This window comes from Lithobates pipiens, unplaced genomic scaffold (assembly GCF_037356315.1).
Source record: "Lithobates pipiens isolate NorthernLeopardFrog02 unplaced genomic scaffold, aLitPip1_a1.2 Scaffold_18, whole genome shotgun sequence".
Taxonomy (NCBI): Eukaryota; Metazoa; Chordata; class Amphibia; order Anura; family Ranidae; genus Lithobates; species Lithobates pipiens.
This window is the reverse complement of record NW_027507758.1, coordinates 491,384,678-491,407,307: the sequence shown is the minus strand read 5'-3', so window position 1 is coordinate 491,407,307 and position 22,630 is coordinate 491,384,678. Positions and strand designations below refer to the sequence as shown.

At 44.5% G+C, this 22,630-nt stretch overlaps 1 protein-coding gene across 2 annotated transcripts in view; it reads right to left on the bottom strand.

The window, feature by feature from the left end:
* The window catches only part of RNF168 (ring finger protein 168), a 31,748-nt gene extending 9,799 nt beyond the window's left edge, over nucleotides 1-21,949 (bottom strand). The window contains exons 1-4 of one of the 2 annotated variants that reach the window (XM_077488585.1): nucleotides 21,802-21,949; nucleotides 10,698-11,035; nucleotides 6,928-7,004; nucleotides 1,245-1,424 (exon numbers count right to left, since the gene is read on the bottom strand). In XM_077488585.1, coding sequence (XP_077344711.1) covers nucleotides 1,245-1,424; nucleotides 6,928-7,004; nucleotides 10,698-11,010 — 570 coding nt within the window. In that variant the 5' untranslated portion in view covers nucleotides 11,011-11,035; nucleotides 21,802-21,949. Of the gene's footprint in view, nucleotides 1-1,244; nucleotides 1,425-6,927; nucleotides 7,005-10,697; nucleotides 11,036-21,583; nucleotides 21,718-21,801 lie in introns of those variants that run through there. The other variant, XM_077488586.1, reaches the window with a different exon arrangement.
* Nucleotides 21,950-22,630: the final 681 nt, after the last annotated feature.

The following is a 22,630-nucleotide window of genomic DNA, read 5'->3' as shown; positions in this document are numbered from 1 at the left end:
AGTGAGTCAATCACATAAGCATGAAACGACACACATTAACCACTTAAACTGCAGACGAGTGGCCAGTGTAGGCAAAGCAACAAACCGGTATGTCACTACCCAATTTCGGATTTAGGTTGTGTAGATGCGCACCCCCCAGCCAGTTCCCATTGTACTAGGGATCGACCAATTAGTGGTGCGGCTAACATTCACTTTTTTTAAAATTAGTATCGGTCAAAAAACTGACCAATATTACTTAAAGGGGTTTTAACGTTCTTTAGCGCGGACGGCCAGCTTTATTGTAACAACAGATGCAGCTCAGCAGTCGCTCAGCTGTTATTACAAGCAGCGGGAGAGGACGATCCCTCCCCCTCCCACCGGGAGGCCAGAGCAACCAGCCAGCATGTCTGCCAGCTGCCTGAAGACCCGAACAAAGCTGTTGCTTTGTTCGGGTCTCAGATCTAGTAATCTGGAAACGATGTCTTGACATCACTTCCCGGATTACTGGCATCTTAAAAGGAGCCAGTTTAAAAAAAAAAAAAAAAAGTATTCAAAAATGCCCATCTTGAGGTTTTGAATACTGTGAAGTGCAGAAGATCGGTTTGGGGTCTTATAGACCTCCCATCTCTCCATAGAGAGTACCTCTCGCATGCCTATTACTGTCACAAGGGACGTTTACATTCCTTGTGACAGCAATAACAGTAATAAACAAAGAAGTAAAATGACAGTGTCAAAAAATCTTTAACTGTACAAAATATCGGAAAAAATATCGGCTATCGGCAGGAAAGGTGGCTGAAATATCAGTATTGTATCGGCACCGAAAAAATTACATCAGTCGATCCCTAGATTGTATACAGCAGGAGCCTGTCAGCAAGTCCCAGCCAATGATTCCCTGCCGGGGAGGTGCTGTTCAGTTGTGTACATTTACAGCCCAGAGCTCTGTGTTGAAGTTCAACACAGAGCTGTGTACACAGGGAGCGTTCTGTCAGTTTGTGCAGGGATGATAAAATTAACCTTCCTAGCCAGTGTCATTAGTACAGCGAGTCTATATTTTTTGCATGAATCACTGTTTCAATGTCACTGGTGATGTTAGTTGCAGTAAATCAGCAACCCCAACCCCCCAGCATCAGATTGTCCATTGCAGTGCTGTTATAGTCATTGATCACCGCCATTAGTATAAAATGTCTACAGTTTCCCTTTAACTGTAGACATTTACAAAAAATTAACATGGAGACATATGGCTTCCTCATAGTGTCATTATTTACCAGGTCACTGCTGAGAATCCTGGCAAGCTCCTCGTCTTTCTTCATCTGTTCTTCCAGTTCCCTTTGTGTGCGTTCTAGAGACCATTGCTGCTCTGCCTCCTCCTCTGCCAAAAGCTTCTGAATGTAGTCCTCACTTGCCTTCCGTTCTTCCTCTTCTATCCTAAGCCGCTCAGCTTCAATCTAAGGGGACACACAAGTCAACTGCAAAATTAAAAAAAAATCTATATACAGTGTTCTGTATTAGGCCAGAATTGAAACAGAATAATGAAACTTTGCTATCTAGTTATGCAAAAGTAAAACAACAGATACAGCCCCCAAAATTTGTTTGTTTGTGGTTAAAAAGAAATTTGCATTCCAGCACCACTCCAACACACACTTTCCCTGCATCAGTCTGCTCCTTGGTCAGAGAACATGAGCCTTACTGATTGAAAAGTAGTAGTTTCTATGAAAGGGCATGTTAGACCATTAGAGATAGATTGCTGCTGTCACAGGGAGCGGTGGTCCTCGTCTTCTGCCTGCTGCTGGGGAAGGTGGTTGTCAAAAGTAGTGTTCCTAGCTACCAAACAAAATCAGTGACTGCAGCATTTGAGGTAAACAAACAATCAGTGGCATGATCTACCTGGAACATTAATGTATTAGAACTAGGGACAAAACAACTAATTGATTATGAAAATAATCATTTACCAATTTCATAATCGATTATTCGGACAGCATACAGAACGCATTATTTGTTTACATATCAGGAAAATACAGTGCAACACACATACAGCTCAGTACACCGTCCATACATGTTATTAACTGCTTGCTGACCAGCACACGCTGATGAAGAATTGCCTACTCCTGGGTGCATTTATTATTAATAATAATACAGTAGCAATTATCTGCTATTTTTGTACTATAAATGGCTCATTTTTGTTTTTAACCCCATTATGACAGGTGATATAAAAAAAAAAAAAAAAAAAAAAAAAAAAAAAAAAAAGCATCCTGCTGCTACTAAACGTCTTAGGCCTCATTCACACCTATGTGTTTTTTAGTGCTTTTTGAAAAAACGCAGTTCATTTAACATGGTTTCCTATAGGACACATTCACATCTATGTTTTTTTCAGCCACTACATATTTGGAAAGGGTCATGGACTTTTCTCCAGTCATCTTCCAGGACCTGAGATGACGAGTCCCACCTGACAGGAAACACAATCAACAACAAGGTTTAAAAGGCCGCTCCCTCTGTCACCCACATATTTGTGATACCGAAACACTGGAAAATTTCGACCAATTATAAATCTAAGGAAGCTGAACCAGTACTTGTTGTACAAAAAGTTCCGTATGGAGAGTATTTACACGATCAAAAGACACCTCCAGGAAGGAGTCTTCATGATCTCGCTAGACCTGAAAGATGCTTATTTGCACGTTCTCATTGGCCCGAAACATCAGAAATTCCTGCATACAAGGGATCGCTTTGATCCCATACCTAGACAACATGCCAATTTACAGCCCAACCCAAGAACAGCTTTGGTCCAACAGAGACAGGGTGCTGTCAACTCTAAAAACCCTGGGTTGGTTGGTCAGCCAGGAGAAGTCCTCTCTGGATCCTGCACAATCCAAGATTTTTCTGGGGTACCGCATAGACTCAGTGGCCCAGAGAATCTTTCTTCTCCAAGAAATGATTACAAAAGTGCAGGCGGCCGTGTCCACTCTTCAAGAGAGGGGAGGCCTCTTTGAGGACCATTATGAGTATTCTGGGGTTGATGTCATCTTGCATCCCTGCGGTCCATTGGGCCCAGTTCCAATCTCGTGGGCTCCAGGGATTCCTTCTCTCCTCCTGGGATGGAAAAAGGGGATCACTGGACATAAGGTTATCCCTCTCAAAGGAGGTAAACTCGCTGGATTGGTGGCTCAACTCATACAACCTGTCGGGAGGTCAGACCTGGAACCAGCAGGACCCACTGAATGCAACTACGGACGCAAGTGCCTGGGGAGCTCATCTAGGGGATCTTTTCACTCAGGTGCCTTGGGACCAGGAGAAGACCTTGGCTTCCTGCAATTTAAGAGAGCTGCTAGCCATCGGAAAAGCTTTTTCAGAGATCACCAGGGGGGGGGGGGGGGGGGGGGCTAACAAGGTCCAGCAAGTTAATGAGGTTGACCCAGGAAATCCTGGGAGAAGTGGAGGAAACCGTCCTCTCAATCTTGGATGTCCACATAAGAGGGTCTCTCTCAATGTGCGGGCAGACTTTCTCAGCAGGCAACTCATTCATCAGGGGAAGTGGGAGCTGAGCAATGAGGCACTTTCTCTAGTTTGCCAATGCTTTGGCAAGCCAGAGATAGACTTGTTTGCCTCCAGGAAGAACAGGAAGGTGCACAAGTTCTTCTCCCTGGCCAGGGCTCATGGGGAGTAGATGCACTAGCCCAAAGCTCGGATTTTTCCAAAGCATATGCGTTTCCTCCCCTGGTGCTTATTCCCCGGGTTCTTCAGAAGCTATCCCAGTCAGACGGGTGGCTTATTCTAATTGCACCCTGGTGGCTGAGGGGGCCATGGTTCCCCACTCTGGGGAGATGGTTGGTGGCTCTTCCATTCCATCTCCCCTGCAGTCGCAATCTCCTCCACCAGGGACCAGTTTTACCCCCAGATCCCCGCTTTCTTTCTCTGACAGCTTGGTGTTTGAAAGGGAGATCCTAAGACGCAAGGGCTGTTCTGAAAAGTCATTGATACACTTTTGTCAAGCAGAAAGCCAGTCACTAGACAGATTTACGCTAAGTTCTGGAGGGTCTTCGCTCGCTGGGCTCAGTCTTCAAATAATCCCAGCGGTCCTGCATTTTCTCCAGGATAGGGCTGAAAAGATTTTAGCAGTCAATACCCTCAGAGTTCAGGTTGCAGCCTTGTCTGTCTCTCGATAGGAAGCTGGCCCTTAACCCTCCCCTCATAGAAAGATTTGTCAGCTAGGGAGAGAGTTACCCAACATGTTTCCACTTTGGGACTTAGTATTAGATGCCCTAACTAAGGGACCTTTTGAGCCACTGGCTCAAGTTTCAGTTAATTTTCTTTCCCTTAAGATGGCTTTCCTTCTGGCAATCATGGCGGCCAGAAGAGTTGGCGACCTACAGGCCCGGACAAATAAAGAGCCCTTTTTGTTGCTCCTGGAGGATAGGGTAATCCTCAGACAGGATCCTTTATATTTGCCAAAAGTGACCTCGGATTTTCACAGGTCATAAGAGATTATGCTTCCCTCTTTTTGTCAGAATCCTAAAAATGATAAGGAAGAAAAGGTTTAATTTATTAGATGTTAGATGATATCTATTGAGCTATTTAGAAAGAGTTTAGAAGGTCAAACCATTTGCTAATTCGTTTTTCAGGCCAGAATAAGGGTCTTCAGGCCTCCAAGCCAACGATAGCCAGGTGGATTAAGCAGACCATCACTGTAGCCGGGCAAGCCTGTCCCAACTAATTTAAAAGCTCACTCAACTAGATCTCTGGCGATCTCCTGGGCAGAGAGGGCAGGTGCTTCAATTAGGGGTGCGCCGAATGGGTTTTTTGGTACCGAAAATGAAAAATACACTAGGCCGAAAACCGAAACCGAAACATATTTAAAAAAATGTTTTTGTGCAGGAGATGGTCAGACACCGGGGACGTGGTGCAGGAGATGGTCAGACACCGGGGACGTGGTGCAGGAGATGGTCAGACACCGGGGACGTGGTGCAGGAGATGGTCAGACACCGGGGACGTGGTGCAGGAGATGGTCAGACACCGGGGACGTGGTGCAGGAGATGGTCAGACACCGGGGACGTGGTGCAGGAGATGGTCACAGACCGGGGACGTGGTGCAGGAGATGGTCACAGACCGGGGACGTGGTGCAGGAGATGGTCACAGACCGGGGACGTGGTACAGGAGATGTCACAGACCGGGGACGTGGTACAGGAGATGTCACAGACCGGGGACGTGGTACAGGAGATGTCACAGACCGGGGACGTGGTACAGGAGATGTCACAGACCGGGGACGTGGTACAGGAGATGTCACAGACCGGGGACGTGGTACAGGAGATGTCACAGACCGGGGACATGGTACAGGAGATGTCACAGACCGGGGACATGGTACAGGAGATGTCAGACCAGGGACGTGGTACAGGAGATGGTCAGAGACAGAGGACGTGGTACAGGAGGTCAGAAATTGCACACGATACAATTGATACAATGCAGCCAGCCAGTGTCCCCCATAGCAGCTAACCTGTGAAGAGAAGAGAGAAGAGGAGAGCCACCTCCATCGCCCGTTTGATCACAGCGCCGGGAACATCACAGCTTTTAGTTCAATAGCTGTGTGTTCCCGGCCGCGCACCGTCACGTACAGCCCCTTCCCCTTGCCAGGGCACTTTGATAGACAGATCATCTGTCCAATCCTGCGGGTGATCTGTCTATCAAAGTGCCCGGACAAGGGGGAGGGGCTGTACGTGATGGTGTGTGGCCGGGAACACACAGCTATTGAAATGAAAGCTGTGATGTTCCCGTGCTGTGATCAAACAGGTGGTGGAGGCAGCTCTCCTGCACTATAGCATGATATAGCTTTTCATGATGGGTGGCACCAGGGGCGGATCCCCGCCCCCTACCCAGGCCCCGCTCCATTTTCGGCTCCATTATCGGCCATTTTTCTCTTTCGGCAAATTGCCGAAAAGGGCATTTTCGGCCGATGTGTTTCGGCGGCCGAAATTTCAGTGCATCCCTAGCTTCAATTGATCAAATCTGCAGAGCGACAACTTGGACGAGCCAAAATACCTTCCTGAAGCACTACAGAGTGGAGCTGTTGTCCTCTCAGGACTTGGCGTTTGTCAGGAAGGTCCTACAGGCGATGGTCCCACCCTAAGGTAGGCCTGAACTTCTTGTTCGTCATCTCAGGTGGTTGGTTTTGGAAGAGGACTGGAGAAAATTACGAGTTACATTTACCGGTAACAGGTTTTCTACAAAATCTTCCAGGACGGAAGGCCTACTTCCCTAACCCTAATTGTTGGTGGTGTGTTTGTTTCACAGATTGTACCCTCTGGCACCGGTGTGGGTTTAGACTAACATAACTGAGGGACAGAGGGAAGGGAGGGGCCTTTTAAACCTTGTTGTTGATTGTGTTTTCTGTCAGATTGGACTCGTCATCTCAGATGTGCCGCCCTGGAAGATTTCCTAGAAAACCAGTTACCAATATTTGTAACTGGTAATTTTTCCAACGCGAAATGGTGCTTTTTTTGGTTCAATAAACTTCAATGGAGAAGATGCAGAAAAGCGTGCAGTGCGTTTTTGCAGCAATTTGTGTTTTTTAATCTGACCAACATCAAAATTTGCCCCCCCCCCCCAAAGTTTAAAAAAAAAAAAAAAAAAAAAAAAAATGCAAAACCGCAAATCGCAGCAAAATCATATGTGCAAAAATAAAAAAGCACAGCCAATGATGATATTTAAAAGATTCAACCTCTAACAGTATACCCCTTCTGTCGGTTATTCTCAGAGTGGAATTGAGATTTTGCTCCCTACCTATATAGTTGGTTAGTTATATTTACCACTCCATATAGATATTTAATAATAAAATAGTCTTTTTTTAAACTTTACATATTAACTAAACTATACACCACACTTTAAGGTTATTAACCGATTAATTGAAACAATCGCCCAACTAATCGATTATGAACTACAGCCCTAATTAGAACTACTTCTTACCTTACTTATTTCAGCTTCATATTCTTCTCTGATTTCTCCTGGTCGGCACAGTTTTCGAGCTGGATGAGGTGTAAAGTCTAGGCCAAAAAGTAGCAAAACATCAGGTAATACTTAAGCCAAAACCGCCATTCGGGCAGTTTTAGAAGCAGCTTTGGCAATGGCTATCATATTTCTAACATGATATTAACAGGGAAACATTAGCAGATTAATGTATACCGTATATACTCGAGTATAAGCCGAGATTTTCAGCCTCTTTTTTGAGGCTGAAAGTGCCCCCCTCGGCTTATACTCGAGTCATCGCTGTCTGCCCGCTCGAACAGCGTGTCGAGCAGACAGACAGCGGCCATTCTATTCAAAAGCCGCGCCTCCGGCTCCGCCTTCGCCTGTGATAGGCGGAACACTGAATTTCCCAGCAGCCTGTGTTCCGCCTATCACGGACATCGTATCATCCTCGTACTACGGACGAGGATGATACGACGTCTGTGATAGGCGGAACACAGGCTGCTGGGAAATTCAGTGTTCCGCCTATCACAGGCGAAGGCGGCGGCGCAGCTTTTGAATTTTACAATGGCCGCCGACGAAGAGGGCACGGGACGGGACGGGACGGGGGCAAGGCAAGGCAAGGCACGACACGGCACGGGACGGAGGCAAGGAGGCAAGGTAAATCCCCCCTTCCTTGTGTGCTGTGTGTTTTTCAGTCCTTTGCTCACAAAGAAATGATCTTTTCAGAACAAGCCAGAGAGTTTCAGAGGAACATTAATAATTCATATGCCTACAGAATGCGGCTGCTTGCTCTTATCAGCAGATAATTCTGGCCAGAACAATCCCTGATTACATGTGTTTATTGTGCCCTCGAATGCCTTCCATAACCCTGTGTACATAAAGATTCATTATTCTTCACCGGCACTATGGCTCACCCTATAGGGCATCATAACACCATAAAGAAAGTAGGATCATCCCAAATAGGGATCTGTAGTCCCTTTAAAGCCCAACTCCATGAAACAAATTGCTGGTTATTAGGAGGCTCGGGACAAAGGTAGGCTGGACACACACACACACACACACACACACACACATACACACATACACACATACACACACACATACACACACACACGGATGGATGGAGACACACACAGGGATGGATGGATGGATGGATGGAGACACACACACACAGGGATGGATGGATGGATGGATGGAGACACACACACACAGGGATGGATGGATGGATGGATGGACACACACACACACAGGGATGGATGGATGGATGGATGGACACACACACACACAGGGATGGATGGATGGATGGACACACACACACACAGGGATGGATGGACGGACACACAGGGATGGACGGACACACAGGGATGGACGGACACACAGGGATGGACGGACACACAGGGATGGACGGACACACAGGGATGGACGGACACACAGGGATGGACGGACACACAGGGATGGACGGACACACAGGGATGGACGGACACACAGGGATGGACGGACACACACACAGGGATGGACAGGCATGTCTCACCCTCGGCTTATACACGAGTCAATAAGTTTGCCAGTTTTTTTGGGGGTAAATTGGGGGCCTCGGCTTATATTCGGGTCGGCCTATACTCGAGTATATACGGTAATAACGTTTTAAATTTTAAACCAGTGCATATCTGAAAACTAGACTGATAGGTTTGCACAAATTTGTTATTTGAAACTGTATCCAACGACCCGTTTACATCTCTATTTATTAAGAACACCTTTTTGTGCATAAAACATGGAGAGCAATTTTTATCAGTGATATACAGTAGGTTTTCAATAGCAACATAAAAGGCTTATATGAAAAGCTATGTTAAACTGAATGCGTTTTGCAGGGCGAAGGAGTCGCATATACTTTAACATTGCATGCATTTTAAGCACAAACTTTTGAATGGACCTTCACGCTACATCATACATCGCTATTAACCGATTGACAACTGGCTCACGCCGATATAAGTCGGCAGAATGGCATGCCTGTGCAAACTGACGTACCTGTATGTCAGGCTGCAAAAGCAGGACATCGGGAGTGTGCCGGTTGACTCAATGTCCACCTGCGGCCTGCGATCATGGCGAGGAGAGGCAGAACGGAGAAATGTCTATGTAAACAAGGAATTTCCCTGTTCTGTCTAGTAACATGACTGTTGGGAACAGTGATCTGTCATGTCAGTGGTAGCCCAACCCCCTACAGTTAGAACATTTAACCCCATGATCGGCCCCTAGCGTTTAACCCCTTCCCTGCCAGTGACATCTACACAGTAATCAGTGGCTATTTTTTAGCTCTGATAGCTGTATAAATGTCAATGGTCCCAAAATAGTGTCTAAAATGTCCAATCTGTCCGCCGCAATCCTGATAAATTGGTTAAAAAGCATGTACTCTGTTTATTTTTTTTTATTTTTCTCTTTAAAAGGCAGAATGTTCTAGTATGCATGGCATACTAGCACATTATCTGTCACTTAGCAGCAAAAGAAGACCGTGTCGTGCCCACTGCAGGCCGCATCCATTTACGCCTGGCTTCCTTCCGGGGACATGGACTCCAGAGTAACATCATTCCACTAACATTCATTTAACATGGTTTCCTATGGGACACATTCTCATCTATGCTTTTTTTTCAGCCGCTGCGTATTTGGAAAGGGTCAAGGACTTTGTTTCAATGCAAAATGGTGCTATCTTTTGGTTCAATGTACTTCAATGGAGAAGCTGCAGAAAAGCATGCAGTGCGTTGTTGCGGCAATTGGCGTTTTTTTAATCTGCCCAACAAAGCTAACTGCATAGGTGTGAACCGTGCCTTATATTGGCCATACACGTATGGATTTTCAGACGAGAATATTTTATTACGAAAAATCCTTGTACAAATCGCTGAAAGAATGTAATTTGAAAATTTCACTTGCTTTTAACATTCGGTTAGCACATACACTGTCTGAAAATTCCTCTGAACAAGAAGTATTCTGTTCTGCTCCTTCAAATTTTCCCATCAAAGTGGTCAAAAAAAGAACGTCGATTTGACCACTCCACTAACATTTAGAAAATCAACAAAACGTTCTTAAAATTAAATTTTTTTTTTGAAGGAAGAAATTGTTTTTGTATGGGCAGCATAAGTGACAGTAGGCACAGGGAGTTTTTATCAGCAGTCTATGACAAGGGAGTCTGTCATACATAATATATTACAGTTCTGTCCGAAAAGCTGCAAAAGTCTTTCATTTTTTTTTCCTTTAAATAAAAAAATTTGTGATCCGAGTCCGATGATATTTACCAGATTCAACCTTAAATTGTATATACAGTAAATCTCTTCTCTGGAGAGAATTAGAAATTTTGTTCCATAACCATATAGTTGGTTATCTATATTTACCACTGCATATAGATATTTAGGAAAAAATTGCCTTTTATTTCAAACTTTACATAATAACTAAATTATACAATACACTTTAAGGTTATTACCTGATTAATCGAAACAATAAATCGGCCAACTAATCGATTATGAAAATAATCGTTAGTTGCACCGGCAGTCGTTCCTTCAGAGCGCATGTGCCAATGACATCATTGGCACAGTATACAGTAAATATCTCCTAAACGGAGCATGTTTAGGAGATACTTACAGTACCTATAGGTACAAAATTACACGAGAAGTTTACAGCCTCTAATTCCCTCCTGAGTTTTCTCATTTGTTCCCTTTACATTGCTCTAGCATCAGAGGGGAAACAAGGCTAGCAATGAAAAAAGTGAATGTAAAAAGGCTCACCATCTTCAAGTTCATCAACTTCAGTGTCTAATCCACAAGCACGGCGATTGCACTCCTCTGGATACTGACGCTGAATGATTTCCCAAAGTTCCTTGTTGATTAGTGTTCCTGAGCGTGTACTATGACGAGCCCAGGTGGAAACTCGCAACCTACAAAAAGGGCAGCACAGGCTAGCTTGCTCCACAGTCTTCTGGAAACAGGGATGGCACAAAGTATGACTGCATGGCAGCGTCACTGGCTCCAACAAAACCTCCCGACAAATGGCACACAGGCATTCTGATCGTGGCAAAGGATAGGTTGGTTTTTTTGGCATGCTGGATTTACACTTTATTCTTCATCTGCAGACCAGAGATTTGACATTTACAAGATGCTTCAATAAAGACACACAGTATATACACAGCATTGTTATGTTAGATAACAAATGTATTTTCTTTCATAATTTAACACATTACCCCATTAAGGAAGATCATAACATGCAAAAGAAATTTTTTTTTTTTTCACCTTTTTATAAAAAATAAAAAAAAATTGCAGGTAAAAAAAATAAAAAATAAATAAAAAAAACCTTGCCTTTATGATTTTGTCCTTTTACTATATGCCTGCAAAGCACTGCACCTGTGGTTGGCAGATTGTGGGTACTATGTAGGGCCAAAACGTCTGCCTGGTAGAACTTGGAAAAAGTGTGACCAAAAGACCAGGTGGCAGTCTTGCAAATTTGAGAAATAGTTGCCGGATGTTGAAAAGCCCAAAAAGCAATTCCAGGTCTAGGAGTGCGCACCTTGACAGGAAAGGGTGGAATCCAATCCTTGAGACCATAAATGACGATCTGCCCAAGTCACCTGGAAATGGCAGAAAAAGATGCTGATGCATCCTTTTGGGATCCACCCAGGACGACAAAGAGGGAATTAGTCAAGCAGTGGCTGAGTGATAAGGCCAGTACCAGGCTACCGGCCTTACCATTGATATAAATCAATGATTTAAAAAAAAAAATAATAATAATAATAATAATAATAATAATCTGATTTAAATCTATTTTTTTCAAATTTAATTTTAATAAAATGCTTTTGGATAAAAAAAATTCTATCTAAAAAGATAGTTTTTCTATTTAAGTTACATTAATCATTTAGTTTAAACATGAAATGGAGCTTAGTTATGCTGCATGAGGCTGTATATTTTGCAATAATTATATTTTTGGTAAACTGATTCAATTAATCCAAGCTCTGCCAGCTCAGGTAACATGCAGTGCATTGGATGCATTCACACAATGTCACAGTAACCTTGAGAAAAAAAAAAAAAGTTCAGGAATATTCTTTTATCCCCTTGTTTTGCAAATCTATGTAACTACAAACTATATGATTGAATTGGTTCCCGATATTGCGGTTTTACAATTCTAAACAGCAAACTTTCATTTTGTTTGTAAATATTAAATATTCTAACTACTAACAAGAATGAGTCCTTACATTTAACCACTTCAGACCCAGGCCAATTCTGACATTTCTCTCCTACATGTAAAATTCCAAATTTTTTTGCTAGAAAATTACATAGAACCCCCAAACATTATATATGTTCTTTTAGCAAAGACCCTAGAGAATACAATGGCGGTCATTCAGAAAAAAAACAGTTTCATGCTTAAAAAAAAAAAAAAAAAAAAAAAAACAGTAGTTAGCCCAATTTTTTTGCATAATGTGAAAGAGGAGGATACGCCGAGTAAATAGATACCCAACATGTCACGCTTCAAAATTGCACGCGCTCGTGGAATGGCGCCAAACTTTGGTATTTAAAAATCCCCATAGGCGACGCTTTAAATTTTTTTACTGGTTACATGTTTTGGGTTACAGAGGAGATCTAGGGCTAGAATTATTGCTCTCGCTCGAACGTTCGCGGCGATACCTCACGTGTGGTTTGAACACCGTTTTCATATGTGGGCGGGACTTACATATGCGTTCGCTTCTGTGTGCGAGCTCACGGGGACAGGGGCGCTTTAAAGTTTTTTTTTTTTTTTTTTTTTTTTAGTTTTACACTTAAAAAAAAAAATGTATGACTTTTATTCCTATTACAAGGAATGTAAACATCCCTTGTAATAGGAATATGGCACGATCGGACCTATTTACAGTGAGATATGGGGTCAATAAGACCCCATCTCTCACCTCTAGGCTGGGAAGAATTAAAAAAAAAAAATAAATAAACGATCATGGCTTCCTAGCCAGATTGGCGCCGTTAATTTGAATACCGAGGCCGGGCGTGACGTCATAACATCGCGCCCGGCCTCCGAATGATCATAGAGACTCCGGGGACAATCTAGTCCGCCGGAAATCTCTATGATCACATGCTGGGGCCGGCGGATCCTGTGACCGACTCACCGATGGAAACGGTGAGTCCGTAGAAGCACCGGAGGGCGGGGGCGTCCCCTCCCGCCACAAGAACGGTCAAGCGGCGGAACAGCCGCTATGATCGTTCTTATGGTGTAGGGAATCGCCGGCTGAAAACGGCAATATCTGAATGATGTCTGTGGACTCAGGCATCATTTAGATATAACCAGCGAAACCCCATGACGTCAATAGACGTATTGCGGGTCTCAAGTGGTAAGTGACATTTCAGATCCATCATGGCATCGCCTGTTAGCGGGCATCCACTTACCTGCTGCCGCCACCTTCCTCACCTTGTTGTGTCACTGCCGCCCCATTAAAGTGAATAGGACTGTCGGTGAGTCAACAGCAGGTCAGAGGTGACAGTTGCTCTTTAAAAATTATGATTTAAAATCAAGTTGATATAAAATCAAGCCTTTTTACTGGTGATTTAAATCAAATCCACCCTCTTTGTTCAACCAACAGGCTGAAGGAAAAAACCAAGCACAGAAACAAACCATGATGTACCAACACAAGCAATGTTGATACGCCATCAGAATACAAGGATGATCGGATTCTGGTTTTCTAGCATGTTCCTTTGACAAAAGCCAGTTGTTAGAGCCACTTCTATTAGGACAGACAGCTGTACACACTACCTGAAAGTTGTCCGGTTCCTGCTGAACCAGACGATTTTCGGTCAGTGTGTACCCAGTTATAGATTCTTCAAGCAAAGCCACATCCAGACAATGGAAGGAAATTTCCTTTTGCTAAACTGAAGCCAGACAGAGGAACAGAAGAACAATGTCCTGGTTGAGTTAAGAGCTACCGTAGTAACGGACTTGGGTAAAAAGGAAGTTCTGGTTCTCACCGGGACTTTGTGCCCATGCAAACCATATTTGTTGTCTTACAGCATGGCTTGACAAATTTGCTTTGAATGTAGCGGCCAGCATTAAAAAAAAAAAAAAAAAAAAAAAAAGTTGGAAGCCCGTTTTTTAACCCCTTCCTGCCCAGGCCAATTTTCAGCACTGTCAGACTTTGAATGACAGTTGCATGGTCATGTCACAATGTGCCAATGACATTTTTATCTTTTTTTCACACAAATGGAGCTCTTTTTGGTGGTATTTAATCATCACTGGGTAATTTTTTGCTAAGTAAATAAAGACACAGCAGCGATCACAGAGCGTACATTATGCATGTGGGGTACGTCATTTGATGTCCTCCCAGAACTGGATGACTGCGCTGTAACCATCTTTCGGCTATAGCGCAGCCAACAAGCGGGAGGCGGATGCGAGCGGCTGACAAATACAGGCATCAGGACAATTTCTAGTCGCTATTGCGACCTGGGATGTTCAAGCCCTACATTGCAGGATAAAGCAACCAGTGGGTGACAGAGGAATGTATAATTGGTAAAAAAAAAAAAAAAAACACCTGGTAGTTTCTTAACCACTTGCTTACTGGGCACTTAAACCCCCCTACTGCCCAGACCAATTTTCAGCTTTCAGCGCTGATGCACTTTGAATGACAATTGCGAGGTCATACAACACTGTACCCAAATGAAATTTTTATCATTTTATTCCCACAAATAGAGCTTTCTTTTGGTGGTATTTAATTACATCTGGGAGTTTTATTTTTTGCTAAGACAAAAAAAGATGCAAAATAAAAAATCATTGTTATAAAATTTTGCGCTGATGAGGCGGCACTGGTGGGCACCGATAGGCACAGATAAGGCGGCACCAATGGGCACAGATATGTGGCATGAGGTGCAGCACTGTTGTTGAGGCAGATTGTGGGCACTGATGGGTGGCACTGTGGGCACTGATGGGTGGCACTTTTACTATAAGTAGGTTGCACTGATGACTTGGCCGTGATCAGGACCGAAGTCCCTCTCACGGCCGCCGGTGATCGGCTTTTTTTGTCTCCTCGCGCAGCGCGAGGAGGAAAAATAACCGATTACCGGCTCTGTTGTGATCACATGATCAGCTGTCATTGGCTGACAGCTGATCACGTGGTAAAGGATCGACCCCTTGCTCCGATCCGTGATCAGGCGAGTCTCAGACTCGCTGATCACAGAGTGTGCCGAGCAGGTTGCTCGTGCACAGGACGACGTCAATAGACGTAGTCCTGGCAAAGCAGGTCATTCGGCTATAGCGCGGATCTCAAGCGGTTAAGCACCAAGAGAACCAGATTCAGATCCCACAGATGGGTGGATCAACATGTATTCCCTGAATAAAGGTTCTTAAAGAGTAAAAGAGCAACTGAAACAGTAGAAAGGGCATAAGCAGCCCCTGTCCCTCAGAACCTGTTCATGCCAACCATAAAGCAGGAGGGCAAATCAGTCCTCAGGACAGAAGATCATGACCATTTGGCAACACCCATCCAGTATCTGCCAGGAGTCTTAAGAGGTCAGCATACCACATCCACCTGTGCCAGTGAAGAACAAAGGGGATTATCTGAATGCTCTTGATCTTGGTCTCACAAACCTGACAAAGAATTAGTTACAGGGGAGGGAAGACAGAGATTAGGGTGTAGAGATGCCATGGAGCGGGGGGGGGGGGGGGGCTGGGGGGTTTAAGAGAAAAAAAAAAAAAAAAAAAAAAACACTGGTCAAGCTTTTTGTTGAACTTGGAGGCCAGGAGGTCCAAATACAGCATCCCCTACCTGTACACAGGTCCTGGAAGACCCGAGTGAAGGGTCTACCTACCCATAATGCTGGTTGAGGAAATCTGGCTGGCAATTGTCTACACCTGGGATGTACGGGGCTGGAAGGTGAAGTTTTGCATAGGGCAGGATCTGGTCTAACTTTCTGGGAGGAACTTCTGGTTCCTCCTAGATGATGGATGTGTGCCACTGACATGGCATTTCCCAATTGAATCCAGATTGGATGACTCAGGTTGGTATTCACCACGAGGATCCACTAAAAAGGGTAGTAAGAGCAGCCTCTGACTCTACAGCTAGATGTTTGCACCACCAAGCGAGAGACAACCTACTCATCAGCAACAAATGAATTGGTCTGTCTATAAAATGGATCTACATGTCCTACACCATAGTACTACTAGACTAGAGAACACTCTGGCCTGAGCTGTGTCCAAGACTAAATCCAAGTTCTTCAAACAAACAATGAGTCAGTTCCAGCTACAACTTCTGAAGGTTTGAGATCCATCAGAAATCACTGAAATGTCTGGGCAGTTAAAAAAAACACATTGGCTAACAGTTCCCCATACGGTTTTCTCAACATAAAGTAATCTAAGTATTCCACAATGGGGATACCAAGAGACCACATCAAAGCACCTTGATGGATACCAAAGATGCAGGCAAACGCGCAAAAGGCAGTGGTAAACTGGTAGTGTAGAGGGCACAGAGCAATGAGGAGGAATTGATGATGCATTGGAAAGATAGCAACAGAATTATAAGCATCCTCAATTATCCCAAGGCCAGAAAGGTAGGAAAAGTCAAGTAAAGTCCCATACACACTATCAGATTTTCTGCCGATTTTTGTCTTCATATTTACCAAAACTATGTAGTGCAAGGGCCTGCCTGATTGCATACAAATTGAAACTCCTAAGGTTTGACCTCATATTATATGGTTTTGGTAAATCTGAAGATTAAAATCATCAGAAAATCGGATAGCGTGTATTGGTCTTTAGACTTACCGGTAACTTGTTTTCCGGGAGTCTTTTAGGACAGCACCTTGAAAGAGTGGCTCTACCCACTTGTCAGGAAACACACCTCCATCAATCTTTAAAAAGGAGGCTCCTTCTCACCTGTGCTAGTAGTAGTAGTAGAGAACCTCCAGCCCAGGCTGGAACACATAATCAGAATATGGTTAGTAACAGCATAAATAATTTAAAATAATAAGGGTGGGTTGCTGCTGTCCTGAAAGACTCCTGAGAAACAAGTTACCAGCAAGTCTAACTTGATTTTTCCCTTAACGTCTTTCAGGACAGCATCTTTGAGAATAAACAAGACTTGCCCACTAGGGAGGGACCACAGCCTGCAAGACTTTTCTGCCAAAAGCCTACCCGCTTGCTGACAGAAGATCCAGTCTGTAATGATGGACAAATGTTAGGTAACTTGACCACGTAGCCGCCTTACAAATTTGATCTGGGGTGGCACCAGCTATTTCTGCCCATGCAGTGGCTTGAGCCCTGATAGAATGTGCTTTAATTCCCAGCAGGGGGAGATAGCCCGACAGAGTAGGCTGCTAGAATACTGGTTTTAAGCCATCTAGCTATTGACTCCTACGATGTTTGGTGATCCTTTTTTCCAGAAAAAAAGTACAAAGAGTCCAAAGACTTTGTTACTTCAAGATAATGTAATAAAGTCCTTCTTACATCCACATTATGGAATTGGCTTTCTTTCTCCCCTGAAGGATTTGAGCAAAAATGTTGGTAGGATTATCTCCTGCGATGTGTTGTGGGCTGACGCTACCTTTGGCAAAAACTCCAGATCAGTTTTAAGTATAATTCTATCCGTGTAGATGGATAAAAAGGGTTTAACCGATAGGGCGTGCAGCTCACCAATTCTCCTTGCTGATGTTATTGCAACCAAAAATAAAGTCGTACGATTCCTCAGTGAAATTGCTTGCAGTGGTTCAAAAGGTTCCTTTGCAAGGAGCTTGTAGGATCACTGATAGATCCCAATTAGTGCATAACTGGAGCTGGTCTGGATCTAGTAAGCGCCTTGAAAAAGCTTGTAACTAAGGGCTCAGAAGAGATTGGTCTATTCAGAAAGACTCCCAATGTGGTTACTTTAAGCGTGCTGACTGACAAGCCTTTGTCTGCACCATTTTGAACAATAAATCCCCATGGAAGGGGACCCTGCATAGTTTGTTTTTAGATGCTGCCTCCCCCGGCCAGGGGTTTAACCACAGAGTCCTTCTGACTGAATTAGAAAGGGCTGAGGCATTTTCTGTCATCCTAATAGATTCTGCTGATGCATCTGAGACATAGGCTACAGCCGCTGACAAGGTTGAAAAAGAATCAAGGATTTCCTTCTTAGGAGAATCAGCTATTATGTGAGCCTTAAGCTCACCCAGCCAATACTCCATATTCCTGGAGACGCAAGCAGTTGGCATTGCTGGCTTGAGGTCACCCATGATGGATTGCCAAGCCCTCTTCAGTTGATGATCCATCTTTTTTATCCATGGGGTCTTTTAAGTTCCCAATATCTTCAAATGCCAAATCGGTTTATCTTGACACCCAAGAAAAGGCTGCATCGAGTTTTGGACCTTTATTCCAGAGAGCCGCTGGGTCTTCATCAAAAAGAAACCTTCTTGTGAGATTTTGGGAAGAAAGGTTCTTTCAGGATCAGTTCATTATTTTTTTAATTGCCTTAGCAATTACTGTGTGGACTGGAAAGGTACGAGTTTTGGGCTCGCCGAGTCCTGCATACATCTTGTCATGCAAAGACAATTCTTTGCGCTCTTCCTCTAGTCCTAAAGTAGCATAAATTGCCCTCAAGAGTCTGTCTACTTGCTCCAAAGACAATTTGTATTTGGAGGGAGTATTCTCCAGCTCTTCCCCATATGATTCTTCATTAGAATGTAAGGGAGAAGACCCTTCCTGGTTCAGAGGACCCCCTTCTGCCTTCACTGCTGGGACCAACAGTGAGCCTTGAGAAGATTGTGAGGTAGTTGGCTGACTTGAGGATGGATTTGTAAGCGAAGATTGAAAGGATTGAATGGTGGCATCCAGCTCCTTTTTGACAGATGCGATCAAATCGCTGCATGCAGAAGAAGCTTCTTCCTTCACAAAAGAGTCAATATATGCTGGACATAAAGTCTTTTTCCAGCCTTCAGGTAATTTAGTTTTACATGAAGGACATTTCTTTTTAATTCCTGGGTCAGAGCTCTTGGCCTGCCATAAGGGAAACAAACAAAACAATCGTTCTGAGTAAGCCTGAAACTCATTCAAGAGGCTCACCACAGGTGCACAGTGAGAAACAAACACCAGTCTCCTGTGCCCAGACAGCCCCCACCACCAGGGGGGAAAAACACTCATATCCCACTAATAACTAGGGAGAAGAGAGCTAGAAAGACCCCATAGTAAAAGAGCAGAACATCAGTCTGCTCCTTACCTGGGCCTTGCTGTTGCCCGTGCCTGTCCCACTTGCTGGGGTTCCCGAGTCGATTGCTGGTGCTGCAGCACGATGCATGTGGCAAAACGGAAATATTGGCACCAGACTTATTCCTCCCCCCCCCCCCCCCCCTGCGCTGACGTAAATGACGCCCAGGGCCTGCTTGTCTGATGCCGCCCCTTTTCTGGTTACCTCACTTCTAGCGGATGCAGTTCTTCTGACTGCCCTTCCCAAAATGGCGATGGCGTCAGGAAAAAACAAGCGTTTGCATGCCTAATGCTACCCGCCTGGGAGTGGTGACCCCTGGAGCAGTCCTGGCACTCCCCGAGCACTGACTAGGGAGAAGGAGCCCATCCAACTGACTCTGCAGCAGCCTGTGGAGTGGGAGGAACCGGCTCTCTGAGGTAGGTAAAACGGTGGAAAAGGGAGCCTGGCCTCTCAGGGCAGCACCTTAAGAGCATCTAACTCCCCACTGTGTGTTCCCTTCTGGAGGAAACAAACTGGTGATAAGTGGGAAGGAGGCTCCTTTTAAAGATTGGTGGAGGTGCGTTTCCTGACAAGTGGGTGGCGCCTCTCTCTCAAGGCGCTGTCCTGAAAGATGGTAAGGGAAATAATGGCTTTTGTGGAGCCTATTTGGAATTTCTGTACCCACAGGAGGACATACAGAGCTTTGAGATCCAAAATGGGACAGCTGCTCCCATTCCATATGAGAACAATGAAAAGGCTGGAGTAAAACCCAAATAACAGATTTGCCACAAGAACTAGTGCAATAAAACCTTGATCCAGAAGATCCAAAAGGGCTTGATGGAGATCTGCTAATCCATGTGGTGACACAAAAAGGCTGGAGGTAAGAATATTAGTTTGAGCAGAGAGTGAAATTGTTTACATGCTTGGGATATGCCTCTCACACCCAATTATCCAAGGTTCAAGCATCCGCAGTCAAATATGAAAGAGCTAGAGTACTAAAGAGGAAAAAAAAATAACAGAGGGCAACTTGATTCTAGTCTGGAGTGTCGGCAGTGTCAGCAGGCACCCGGCAGTTGCAGAACATAACCTGGGGGCACACAGTATAGGGGGCTGTCTCCCTGTGCCTGGAATCAGACATGTTGCAACTTCATGGCAGTAAGGTAACATAAGCTCAAGGTAAGGCCTCAGATTCTTATGAATCCCAGACAGCTGCTAGCAGGTTAGGTTCAAATAGAGTGAGGTGACCAAAGTCGAGAACAGATGGAAAATGTAAGTTATGTGTGGTTCTTGCAAGCAGGAGCAGCAGAAAGGAAAAAAAAAAAAAAAGGCTTTGCTGACACTGTGGGGGTTGATTCACTAAAACTGCAGAGTGTAAAATCTGGTGCAGCTGTGCATAGAAACCAATCAGCTTCCAGGTTTTAATGTCAAAGCTTAAAAGCCTTTGTTAACCTGATCCTATTCCTATAAAGCAGAGATATGCAATTAACGGACCTCCAGCTGTTGCAGAACTACAAGTCCCATGAGGCATAGCAAGACTGACAGCCAGAAGCATGACACCCAGAGGCAGAGGCATGATGGGACTTGTAGTTTTGCAACAGCTGGAGGTCCGCTAATTGCATATCCCTGCTATAAAGCATGTTATATAGCACAGTGCTTGTGCTGTGTCATTTGGACCTCCCCCCCCGTATCACCTGATATATCTAGCTGATCCTGCCTAGCTATGCCCTCCCCTATGCAAACAGACTGCAATAGTCATGGCTGCGGAGACCTGACACCGTGGTCTGTTTGTGTGATTCCGTCAGCCACAGCCCTGCTATCTGTGTCCTCCGCCCTCCCCCAGTCTTTTCTTTCTAGAGCAAAAAAATTAAAACCGCAGAGATGATTAAATACCACCAAAAGAAAGGACATCAATCTTAGTTAGGTACGACACACAACAGTGCAATTAGCAGTTAAAGTAATGCAGTGCCGTATAGTAAAAAATGGCCTGGTCATGAAGGGGGTAAAGCCTTCCCGGGCTGAAGTGGTTAGAAAATATATATATATATATATATATATATATATATATATACACATACACACACATACATACACACATCCACGCACACATAATGCATAACAATTCTGTGCAAAACAGATGAAAAGCAAACAGCACAGGTGTGAAGCAGTCCTCAATGAGTCTTAAGAGATGGGGGAAGTGCTGAGCAATGGCAGGGCTCTGAACCACATCAGTGCTTTGTAGGTGATCGTTACCAGATTGGAGTCTAGAGAGCGCCCCACACTGACAGCGCCAAAGAACAGTTATCTGTGCAATATCATTGCACACACACCAAGTATAACCTCTTTTTTATTTTAATTGAAAAAAAAAAAAAGCCTATAAGAAGACTTAGGTGCATTTGTCTTGTATTGAATGTAAGCAGCATTATATTCTTTATAGGGGGGGTGGACATTTGTATCATGCCCAGAGTTCTGCTTTAAGTGACTGCACAGGAGGGAGATACATACAATGTAAGTCAGCTTGTAATGAAATCCAAGTCTGCCACTGAAGATCGATAGATGAGGACACTTTCAGTCACAATGTCTGGATCCCCCGACCTTCTCTAGATGTACCCCAGTATAGACACACTGCCCCTCCCCCTCCTGTCACTGACTTGTCCATACATGTCCACCATCCGCTCAGAAAGCGCCATTCAGTGTCAGCCCCGCCAGCCTGATCACCTCACCTCCCGATCCACGACTGGAAGGCCGGGACACCCCGCTCAGTCACCGCGGACCCTCCACACACCGGACTTTACCTCACCCTTCTGGCGCCAAACTACACACCAATAGAGATCCAAACCTCTCCAGATCACTGCTCTCACTTCCCGTCACTAGAGCTTACCCACCGCTCTACCTACATGTCTGCTTAATGCAGCCGGAGCTGCATTCTGTCCACCGCTGGCCGCCATTTTTCCGAAGACCAAGCTGAACAATGTATGTAAATGTGTGTATATATATATATATATATATATATATATATATATATATATATATATATATATATATACATATATATATATATATATATATATATATATATATATATATATAGTTCAGCTTGGTCTATCTATCTATCTATAGAGAGAGAGAGAGAGATCCACCTGGTCACGGGGCTAGTTGTATTTTAGGGATCAACTACTGTGAGAGAAGGGGGGGTTCAATCAATCTATTAAAGAGGAAGTAAACCCTGATGAGTTTACTTCCTCTTTCATTCCCTGCAAAGGCAAATCATAATGGACTACTATGCATCGCATAGTAGCCCATTATGTGTCACTTACCTGACACAGGAGCCAGCGAAGTCGCCGCTGTCCCCTGTAGTCCGCCGCATCCATCTTGTTGGTGGGATCTCGCAGCTCCGCCACTGTCATTCGGCGAAGCCGCGATGACGTCACTCCCGCGCATGCGCACGGGAGTCGACACGCGCGGCAGCTCCATTCTTGGAAATGCCGCGCTCAGTGCGCCTGCGCGCCGCTGTCTACGGCGCATGCGCCGTAGACAGCGGTGCCCGTTTTC